This window comes from Argiope bruennichi, chromosome 3, assembly GCF_947563725.1.
Source record: "Argiope bruennichi chromosome 3, qqArgBrue1.1, whole genome shotgun sequence".
Taxonomy (NCBI): domain Eukaryota; kingdom Metazoa; phylum Arthropoda; class Arachnida; order Araneae; family Araneidae; genus Argiope; species Argiope bruennichi.
The window spans coordinates 29,796,034-29,808,211 of record NC_079153.1 but is presented as its reverse complement, the minus strand read 5'-3'; the positions used below and the strand labels follow the sequence as shown (position 1 = coordinate 29,808,211).

General features: G+C 26.6%; 1 protein-coding gene across 1 annotated transcript; it reads left to right on the top strand.

Annotated features, from left to right (window-relative positions):
- Positions 1-9,575, top strand: LOC129964079 (folliculin-like). The gene is made up of 11 exons (XM_056078756.1): positions 1-95; positions 1,039-1,269; positions 1,957-2,103; positions 2,463-2,684; positions 2,789-3,053; positions 4,023-4,186; positions 4,547-4,660; positions 7,008-7,239; positions 8,379-8,481; positions 8,737-8,839; positions 9,151-9,575. The coding sequence occupies exons 2-11, from the start codon at positions 1,039-1,041 to the stop codon at positions 9,250-9,252; spliced, it is 1,683 nt and encodes a 560-aa protein (XP_055934731.1). The 5' UTR covers positions 1-95; the 3' UTR covers positions 9,253-9,575.
- Positions 9,576-12,178: the final 2,603 nt, after the last annotated feature.

Here is a 12,178-nt window from a genome sequence, read left to right as displayed (position 1 = left end):
CAACGATTCAATGTTGTCATATTACTGAAAAAAAATGAAATCACAGACACGAGTTTCTGTTTTAAAAGTTTGAATTTCATTGAATTTAGGGCAGGGTAAATATCTGTTTGGGCATATTAATTGATTTTAAAACAAGATGTTACTTTACTTTCTGTTGGTTTTTTTTTTTTTTTTTAGTTATCTTCTCTTCATAAAATGTTATAAATATTCAAAAAAATTAAGCGCAAATTATTTACCGATTTTCATATTTATATCATCACAATATTTACCATTTGAAATGTAAAATTATATGTTTTTACTAGATTCTTTTCGGAAACAGAAAAAAAAAGGATAAAAAATATGATCTATAATGAATTTCGCAATATTACATGAAAATGTTTACAGTTTTAAAAAATATTAAAATTATAAACTCTTATTACTGCTAATACGTTGTCACTCTTTTAATGTGTTATAGTTATTTCATTTTTATTGTTTACATCATTTTTTATATTAAAAAATATCTTCCATCATAAATATAGCATCCCATACCTATTTTTCTTGCTTATACTGCAAGCAAGATTTCATAATTAACTAATGATACTTTGGTTGAATTTATTTTGTGAAATAGTTGGATCTTAGAATTTTTTTTTTTTTTAAGTTGCAAATAAAAGAGAATTTTTTATACTGATGCATTAAAATTAGTTTTCCTGCCAAAGCATATGTTATTTATAATGTATAAATTTGCAAGCAATGAAAATAGTATACTTGCCACTTCTAGATATTATTTATGCATTCCTCTGAGAGATTTTTAATATAAGGAAGTATGTGATGTTACACATTATTTATGGATTTTGCATTTGTAGATTTATTCGTGATGATAAAAACTGCCATGATGATCAAAAGGAATTCTGTCATAGTTATTATTTAATTTTTTCCCTAAAACTTAACACAATTATTTTAAAGATATATGCTACATTTAGCAAAGTATGCTAAATTTGATTATCAGGCAAAATATTTATATTGTTATGTTTTAAGTTTAACTTGATTTTTTCCTCCTAGATGAATGCAGTAATTAGTATTTGCAACTTCTGTGAATTACATGGACCTAGTGTGCTCTTTTGCACTCAAGCTTTTCATGATACTGAGGAAACTCAATGGACTGATGTTAATTCAGTTGAAAGTTCAAAACCAGGTGTATCTTTAAAATCATGGTATGGGCCTTCTTTATTTTCTCAACGTTCTGGTTTAACAGAAACTAGTTCCCCTCCTTTGAAATCAGATAATTGTGAGGTAAGTACTACATGTTTGAATGACTTATTTTTATTTTGGGAAAGTGTTTTGAAAAACATAAAATATCCAAGTGTTAATATTAATAACAGTTTGAAGTTATGGAAACTATTTTCGAATAATTTAATTTATTTGCTTTATAATACTTTTCTGACAAGATTTTTTTTCTTTTTAAATTATCCTTTAGTGGTGTTTTTTCTCTTCCCCCCCCCCCTCTTAGTCTACTAAAGATTCTGAAATATGTCTCGACCTTCTATTTTTACTTCCTTTAATTCATCATCTTTTTTCTTCTTTATATTGCATTAAAAAACTGTTTAAATTGAAAAAAAAAAAATATTACTATAAAGATCAAGAAGTATTATGTAATTGTTTTTTTAAAAGAGAAACACTAATGTGGAAATTACTGTAAAAAAATTGATAATAAGATAAATAAAAGATGTTTTTATATCTACTAATTTCTCATTGTAATTTCAATTTTGTATTAATTTTTTTTTTTAATTTGTGTTCTAAGATGAAATTGAATTTTTGCTTTTATGAAATATGTTTTAAAAAATCTAATTTTTTATGTGTTTAATGGATTGAATAATCGATTATAATACACTTTTTAATTTTACAACTAAACAAAAATTAATCTATTCTTATTTACTACTACATATACCTCTTCTTTACACATTCTAACCTATTCTTTAGGGGTGTACATCTATGACAAGTAAAAAAAGGGGTTACATTAGTAATGATCATGAAGCACGAGTGAGTTACGTCAGTAGCCAGTATCCCTTGCATCCTGATGTCTTTATTGCTGTCAGACAAGCTTGTGTCCGTAGTTTAAGTTGTGAAGTAAGCCATTTGAAATAAATGTGAACTAATTTATTCCTCAATATATTTGATATTATTTTTTAGTTATACATTTAGTAAATATTTCAAAGAAAATATTCATAATATCCTTTTAATATATATTAATTGGATTCCTCTTCAATAAAAAAATAATATTTGGATTAAAGAGAAAAAGTGTGATATTATTTCTATTAAAAAATTATTTGGGAGGAATACATAAAAGATTTCATTCAATTCTTCCCCCAGTTTTGCATTTTGTAGAAATTGTTTTGTCTTATCTGATTGAAATCAAAAGTATTTTGTCAGATTTCTGCACTCTTTAAATAATCTTGTTAGGTATAATATTGCATTCTTTATGATAGGTTTGCCCTGGAAGAGAAGGACCAATATTCTTTGGTGATGATCATCGAGGACATGTTCTTAGCCATACATTCTTTCTCAAAGACAGTCAAGCTAGAGGTTTCCAGAGTTGGTACAGCATAATAATTGTTATGCGTGATAAATTCTTTTTGCTTAACTCTTGGCAGTTTTTGGTGAAATTTCTTCAGAAGATAATACATGAACTTCAAGAAAAAGCAAATAAAGTATCATTTGTTTAGTTTTTCTTTGTATCAGATTTTTCTCTATTAAAAAATTAATGTATATAAATTTTCTTTATCCCTTCAATTGATACCTTTCTTATTATTAGGTGTATGCAGCTGAACAATCTGAACAGAATTTGCGAGCAGTACGGTTAAATAGTGTTACAAGAATGACAATTGATACTTTTCGACGACGGCGTGGTAATATAAAAGCCAGATCACTGGTGGATCTTACAAATGATAAAGAAGTATTTCCTTATCTTCACATGTGGTTTACATGGATTTTGAAAGCGGGTGCCATGCGTATCAGTGAAAGACTAGTGGAAAGTTTCCCAAATGAAGATACTTTCATTGATCTGGAAAGGCAAGAAGGTGACAAAATTTTACACTTTGTAGTCATATTACATTTATTTATTAACATTGTTCTTTTATGAATTAAAATAAAAGGTTGAGACAGTATCAAAAATGGTGCCAAAAATTTTAATAACCCTATTATAATTGTTTTCTAAAAATAACAGTTTTAATCATATCATTCTGAGTTAAGCTTGCTTCAGTACCAAGTTACTTCTGTGTTATTTACAATATATTATCACAAATCTGATTTTTATATCTAAAATATTTAAATGTATCATAAATAGTTCAATATAAAATGTGAAGTTTTAATTTTTTTACAGGTGATACAGATGTTTTTAGAAATTTAAAAAAAAAATGATGTATAGCTGGTCTAGATTTTGTATAACCTATGAATAAATACTTTGCCATCATACATAATTAAACATTGAGAAACTGTCATATATTTGTAGATATATAGATTTAGTCTCCTGTTGCATTGTATTGTCACTTTTGTGATGGCTAATTTGATTCTGTACGTTAAGAATATGTTTGGTTATTTTTATTTATTTTTTTTTTTTCTATTCTTCCTCTTTTCTCTGCTTTGATCTGCATTTTGAAAGAATAATTATGAATTTTGTACTGTTATAATCTAACTAAATATTATATTTTATAATTTAAACAGAAAAAAATTCATAATTAACTGCATGCATCATAATCTGATTGCTCAGCAAATTAGAGGATAAACTTGGAGAATTAAATTGTAAGCTTGATTTTTATTTGTTATTTATGATAATTAAAATTATCTTTTTTGTTGATTGTAAAAATTATTAAATAAAAAAACTCATTTAAAGAAATGAGAAATGTTTAGGTTTAAACTTTTACTTTATGAACTTTCGTTTATTATTTTATTCTGCCTTATGTATTTAATTATTGATATAAATGTTGAAATAAGTTTGCTTACTTTTGATTCAGAAATTGACTCATAGTTTATCAATTTTGTTAATTTAGAAACTGATGAAGGGTTTATAAAAATTCATCTTGCAAAGACTGAAACTGACACTTCATCCAATGTGAATGAATTAACTGAAGCTTTAGACAATAGCCACATTTCTTCAGACAGGGAATCTTCAAATGATTCAATTATTTTCACATCAGTAAGAGAACTTTTTCAGGTAAAGGAAACATTTTTATTTTATGGTTATTATTTTTTAAATTCTTGTTTAGGATTGCAGAATTGGTTCTTAAAAGATTAAAAAAATTCTGAAAAGAAAAAAGTTTCATTTTGGTAAAGCATGTACTGAAACATTTTCTCTTTGTTGCTGATTTTGGAATCGGTTATAGCTCTGAATTGTAATTTTCTTTCTTTATATATATATATATATATATATATATATATATATATATATATATATATATATATATATATATATATATATATATATATATATATATATATATATATTATTTAGACTCAATTGTTTATTATCAATGTATTGATTCTTATATTGTTGAACTATTTATTCCTTTTTCAGATTTTAGGGAAAGAGAAATTTCATTGTTTGGCATATCATACAATTGTTGGAAATCAAATAATTATCAAATCTAATTTCTTACATTTGATGAAATCAATTATTACATGTTTGAAAGTAAGTGCATGAAAATTTTGTTAATAAACCATAAACCTGATTTATAGTTATAGTGTAAAGTGTTGAAGAATGATAATATCCATTTAGAATTTTTGCATTTTGCTTCGTGATAGAATGTTATAATGCTTGAAATTTACATGCATTAATAGTGAATATATATGGATTATTTAAGTTCACATTTCTTTTATATTTAGTTGTCAAAAAAGTTGGAATTATAAAATTTAGAATGCCATCACTTTCTTAGATAGTATCATATATTATAAATCTTTTTATTTGCTTAGAAATTTTCTGATCCTGATGTTATAATATATCTCTAGAAAAATTACAAGATTTAACTCAGTGATATCTTAAACATTTTATTAATTATAAAAATAGTGGACCATTCTAAATATTATTACTTTTACTATTTCATTTTAATCTGATTACATTTTCCACCTTTTTTTCATCTAATGTATTTTGCTGCCATTAGTTAAATAATATCTAGACATTGTTTTTAACTGACTTGACATAGCAAGTTGCTGCCCATTTTATAATCTTGTGTGCCTTTGAAATTTTATGTATTATTTCTTTTCTTTATTTTTAAATCACAATATGCAAGTTATTTTGTTCCGAGTGTAAATATATCTATTCAGAACATTTGAGTACTATAATTTCTTTACAATTTAGCAAATTATTTAGTTTAATTTATGTGCTTTTAAATACAATAGTTCACTATAATTGTAGTAGGATTAGGGGTATTGTTTAGGATATGTTGTTTTCTGCCTTAAAATGATTAAGTTTGTTTTGTGATAATCATTCCTAAGTGGTGTAATGATTCAGCTTCTTCCCTGCTTGACCATGGTGATGTTTCTTTTCCCACGCTCTATAATTAGCATCCAAACAGCAGTATCAGCAATGGCAACGCCCTACCGCAGTGTAAGTGCTTCCAAAAGTGCCAGGTGGTCAACCCCTTTAAAGTAAGGACATCTGGGCAATTAGTGCGAGTCGAGATAAGGGACCCCACCTGCATTGTATTTGAAACAGATGTAAACCTGCATTCTTTACATTGTGGAGGGTGGCTCCCCAACGGATTTCCACGGTCGACGGTAGACCAGTGAAGTTATTGCTGAACGGTTATTGGATAACCGGGAAAATGGTCCAATGTGAATGAGGGTGGGAACAGGATAAAAGTGCGAGGAGATTGGAAGAGAAGAAGAATCATGCAGAAGGAGTCTGAGAGCGGTGTGTCCGACGAAAGTTCCACCCGAGAAGGTTCGGTGGATCTCTAGAGCTACGACCTGTTTTCGAGAACGCTAAAGAGTCGGCTAGCTGTTCCCTTGGGAGGTTTCTCCTAAAATATTCGAGGAACTATCCTTGTTATGTCGAATAAGAATCATTTAACCTAGATGATGAACTGTAATTTTATGTAAATAAAGAATTTGATCATAACGCTACCTTTTATTGGATCGAGACGTTAAAAGTGGCATTATTACATACATGGTATCATTACATGCATTATACAAATTATAGATCCTTAAGAATGATCTTATTTTTCTTGTCATATGTTCTGTGTACTTTATTTGTCAAATCACAATCAAATCCTGTGCTTCCACAAGCATTTTTGCATTATTCACAGCATAATATATCATTTATTTTGTGCACAGATGGATATACAAATGTTATTCTATATCTGGTATTAAGAAATTACAAAAAAAAAAAAAAAAAAAAATACAGTTGGATAAAATTACATGAAAAAGTTGTTCATCTGATTGTTTCCAATGCAAAATCAGATAATAATAATTGCACTTTTTTGTGAAGGAAATCACCATGTTGCTAAAGATTGATTAAAGAGGATCTATTAATTATTTTTCATTCTGTCAGTGCAACTTCTTAGGACAATAAGAAGGAATAATGAAAAGAATGATACAATTTCCCTTTAAAGGGAAATTGAATTCTCTTCTAGTCATTTGTACATTCTTATACAGAATTTACTCCAAGTAGAGAATTAAAGCCTAAAATATAAACAAAGCTATTATTGTCACTTATTTCATGAATGTAGAATATCAGCTATGCATTGAAATAGAATAGATATCAATGGATGAATGAATGGGTTTCATTTGTTTAACTCATATTTTGTTAACTGATTTTTTTAAATAATATTTATATATTAAAATACAGAGTGAACAAGAAATTAAATGAGTAATATATAATTGCAGCTTAAGTCAAAATTGTTAATTATCATAAATATTTTCAAAACATGTTTTCTCAAAACATTTTATGATTTCATTATTTTAAAATCTTTCCTATAAGATAATCTGCAATAATTCTGTAATATTGTTCTGTAACAATGCTTTTTTTTTCTTTTCAGGATTTATTGCCAAGAGGCTGCTTTCATCCTATTTATTACTCTAAAACATATGAAGATTCCTGGAAATGTAATTTCTTGGGTATTGAACCAGATGTTGCAATACCTGATCATGTTATTCAGTCTCAATTGCATATCCAAGTTGAAGTAAATCCCAAGTATAAAAATACTACTGTATCCAGTTTAGAGGACTTTGAAATATTATTTCATACAACAGCAATTCTTCCTGAAAAATGTATGATAATTTTTATTCTGTAGTATTTTAATACTTTATCTATTTCTTTCTTTCACAGTTTGTATTTTATAAAACTACATTTTATTTATTGGTCGCTTAAAATAGTAGTATATTACATTTTAAAAAAAGTGCAGCATATTAAAATTTTCAGGTCACACTAAATCAATTAAATTATCCAAGTTACATTTTTCTTATCCTGTATTTTAATTATTAATTTATTTATTATTCTTAGTATATTTAATAAAGTAGCTATGTCTACAGGAAAGTAGTACTTTAAAAGAGTTGGACTCTAATGTTTCATCACTTTTAAAACTCAGAAAGTTATACCTGAAAGAAATTAATTCAGTAAATACCACTTCTATTTTAAATTATTATTTTGAAACACACTTTGAAATTTCAACAAAATTTTATTAAAATTGTATACACTTTAAAAAGAATGATACGAAATGCTTATATATAAAATAGTAAAAAGGTAGGAGAACGAAATCTTGGAGCTACGTGTGTGAAAAGCTGTTTCCACCTTCTGTAGAGTCTATTTCCAAAAAACAGAATTTGGTCATAGCAAAAATACACAGGAAAAAAATTAGAAAATGTAGATGGAATGTCAGTAGAATAGTAGGCTAATTTAATACTTGGAAGGCTTCTAGGTGATTCACGTTGGAGTAGGTAAGTAAGGTAGCCCTAATAAAAATAATTAACAAATTTGGTGTAGTTTAAACATTGAACAGGCATTTGGATATTATTTATTAAATAAATATGGTATTTAATATTAGAACACTATGTAATATGATTGGTAAAAAAAAATGATGTTTCTGCTTTTTATTTGCATAATGTATATTATCAGAAACAAGGAATGAGCTTTTAACTACTAATGACAAATTTCCAAAACTGAGTGCATTAATAATTTATATGGTAAGAAAATTATACCTGTCAAAGGATAGATTCTTCAGCTAAGAAATTTTAATTTGATTAAAAATATTTTTATAAATGAGATAATGAAATGTTACCATTTTCTTTTTAAAATATGTCAAGTTTAAATAAGTTTTTTTTTAAAAATAAGTCAAGTTTAATATTTTTTGCATGAAAATCTGCTATACACAGCAAATAATTTATTGCATTTGTTTCCCTTCCCTATCTAGCTCCTCAAGTTCTGTCTGAAATGGAAAGGGCAATTGCAGATTCATCTTTTTCTCCAGCTGCATTAGATAGCTTTTTATACTGTACAAAAGAAGCCTGGATGAAGTTTGTATCTTTATTTTTCATATTTCAAATCAATATATAATTTTATAATGCTGCATATATGCTTGCTGAACTTTACATTTACCCTTTGTAATGAATAAAATTATAGAAGCAAATATTTTGAAACTTAATTAAATTTTCTATATCTAAAGTACTGAATGTCATTTGCATGTATTGTTCCTATAATAAATTTATAAGATGTTAATAAAAAAAATTCAAAGCAATGTATAATCATCATTTTTTTCCCCTTCCTTCCAGCAAAGTTAAAGTCTTATTTGCATATTCTCGTGGTGGGCAACATGGTGCAGATGAGACTGCTAAACTTTTAACTGTACTTGGAGCACAGGAACATGATAAACTAGTAAGTGATAACATAGATGTGACCTTTTTTTATTTCTATATATTGCTGTTAATTCTAAACAAGGAAAATTTCATGTTAATATCATTACTTCTTATAGTGATCTTTGTTCATAATAAATAATTTCTGAAGCAGTAAAAATACTATTATACAATTATTATACTATCATACAATTTCTTATTAATTGCATAATTTGTGAAATAACTATTATTTTTCAGTTGCACATTTTATTATAAGTTATTAAATGCAGTTCTAACAATTAAAAAAATTGTTATGCCCTTTTTTTTAACTAGCTTCATTTTTTTGGCTCATAGGTATTGAAATTTTGGATGACTGGATTAAGTACACAGTATAAAACAAGAATTTTATCAGCTTCTGTCCAGCAAGGAGGTTTTTCTATTCAGAAAAGGAACTGAATTGTTTTTATTGTACATATTTTGTATGCCTGAATGTTTCATATTGTTTATTGAATAACTCCTTTGCATCAAATGTATTGAAATATTTTGATCAGATTTCATTTATTTTAATGCATTTTAAAGTTTATTTGATTACTATTTATGTATTCTTATTGAAAAGTTAAGAATTATTTATAATTATATTTTCATGCTCATTAAAGAGTATTCATTTGCTCTTGAAAGGAAAATGGTTCATGTTTCTGCGCTTAAGAGAAAATATATGACCATATTATTCAGATGTTGTATATAGTGTAATATTTTGCAATAAAGATCATAATATATTATCCAAAGCTTCTTTTTTTTTCCACACTATTCTTTTCAGAAATTGTTAATGCAAATACTTTTTTTAATACCAGATAAAATAAAAAATATTGTAAGAGTTGAAACTTTCAGATTTGCAGTTTCTAATATTCTAATAATTTAAAAAATATTTTACATTGAGACTTAACAATTTAAAGTTATATCAAGCTTTCTTAATGATTTTTATTCTTCTGTGTTGACTAAATGATGTTAGTGAAGAACTTTATAACTACATAGCTTCTTCAATAAATGCTCAAATTAAGTCCTTAGTGTGGCGTTGAGATGATTTTCACCCATGTGCTTTGTATGCTTTATGGAAAGGGAAACTAGCTTGACATCAATAACTATCAGATAATCAATCAGTAATGGCTGTAATTTATATATGTTGCTCATTGTTTTTCACTCTTATCAACAATTGGAAATGTTCAATAGATAAAATCGAGATACAAAATGTTAGGGAAATATTTTCTATAAATTTATACAATGTTGAAAGCTGTTTAAAAGATAATATGCTGAAGAAAAAAAAATTATTTTCAAGAGGATCAAGCATTTCAATGAGGCACGGGAAGGTTACAAAGAAAGGACCGCTATCAATTCAATGTATATTGAAAACATCAAAATGTAAATGGACTCTTGTGTTCTATCACTGACTCCTTGTCACAGTGATTGCTGATTAAATAAATGCAAGAGAAATGTCTACATAATTATGATATAACTTTTTTTATAATGAAAAAATTGTGTGCAAATATTGGCCCTAAATCCTGTACATTCAAGTTATTTTCTCAAATTTTTAGTCATTATGCGAAGTCACTCTGTCTATTATTCAAACGTAGTCCCTTATTTTTTTAGTCATATGCAAAAGGTGTTGGGATAACATGAAAATGATAAAATATGAAGCAATGTGTCAGCTGAAGGGTAAAACATTACAGGATGTTTCCAATAATGAAAATTAGACTTGTTTTTCATCAAATAAGGAATATTTTGAAGAGAGGGTAAGGAAGATTGATGTGTGCTGAATATAGTAGAATTAAAATTTTATAATTTCATTTCATTTATGTATTAGATAGATTGCATATATTTTTAATGTAATCAGTGATTTTCTTTTGGAAGGGGGGAGGTGAATGTATTAAGATTTGTTTTCCAAAGGGACATTTTAGTTCAATTCTAAATAAAGAATAATAGTTCAAATTTTATCTTTCTATTTTTTTATACTACCAATTAAATTATTTGCATTTTACTATAGTTGTATATTACCTTTTATATAGTACTGGGAAATTTTTTTGAAAATTTATTTAACTGGAATATATAGAAACTTGTATTTAAGAATCTAATGAATGATTCAAAAAACTAATTTAGAGGTCTTATTTTTTAATATTTAAACCATCGACTACTTTGAGTCCAGAATTGTAGTTTAAAAATTGTACCCCAAGAATTATGGGAATAAGTAGAATATATTTCTTAATTATTTGGACTTCATAACAAATTCTCATCTTTTATTGAAATGGCAATAAACACCATACATTAATGAATCTTTGTTAAACAGATTAGAAGTATATATAAAAATTAATCTAATTTAGCACAGTATTTTTTCTGTCAAAGAAAATATGACTGACTAGAGGATAATCCCAATGAAAAGAAGCTTGATTTTACATATTCTGAGTAAAATATTAATTTATTGTATGTTACTGGAAATTCTGACTAAGAAATAAACTTTACCATCTTTGCAGGTCAAGAAAATGCTTGATCTATTGAAGTTATCAATTATCATTCATCTACATTCCATGCTTTATTAATTTCATTTGTTTCACATCTATTGGTTAAAGGCAAAAATATTGTGAATAGAAAGATTGAAAATCTTATCTCCTAAGCATGTGAAATTGAACTGTCAAATAAAATCTAAAAAGAGAATAATTATTTAGTTTCTACTTCCACTAGGAACACAACAGTAAATTTGTAATAAATAGCAATGATGACATCCATTAAAAAATATGTTTCTTGGAACATATGATATATAAATAGGCTTCTCCTTTTTCTTTCCCTAACATGATTTAACAGGCCCCCTCTACCTTTCTGGCTTAATGTTAGATCTATGCATAATTCCTTTCTATAATTTGGTGAAGTAATTTTCATCTATTTTAATATGCAGACGTGATATTTGTATAAATGCATTCTACTCAAACCTCTGTCATGTCTTTTAGATACTGATAATATCTCAATTTAATACTACATCCTCAAACCTCTCAACATACTCAAACCTCTGTCAATCATCATGTCTTTTAGATACTGATAATATCTCAATTTAATACTACATACTCTGTCTTGGGGGTTAGAAACAAGATTCCACTGAAGATCTACGTAATATAGATCTTATGTAAAGTAAATGCATCTCTAAATATCATTCTTTCATTTGTATAATGAGAAAATTTGAAGGAAATGATGCTAACTTGCATATCATCTGTTAATGATTCAAAATTATATATATCCTCCCAAAAAAATCAATACAGTTTCAAAATGAAATGCTATTTTTCTAAAACTAATTTATCTTATTTTAAAATCTGAGCATTCAATCTACTTCTGGAATATTTCC

Bases quoted from the DNA above. Each gene is read 5' to 3' on its own strand.
- LOC129964079 (XM_056078756.1), top strand. From the start codon at position 1,039: ATGAATGCAGTAATTAGTATTTGCAACTTCTGTGAATTACATGGACCT. The intron at 3,054-4,022 runs GTGACAAAATTT...TTGTTAATTTAG, and splicing joins TGATCTGGAAAGGCAAGAAG to AAACTGATGAAGGGTTTATA. The intron at 4,661-7,007 runs GTAAGTGCATGA...TTTTCTTTTCAG, and splicing joins CAATTATTACATGTTTGAAA to GATTTATTGCCAAGAGGCTG.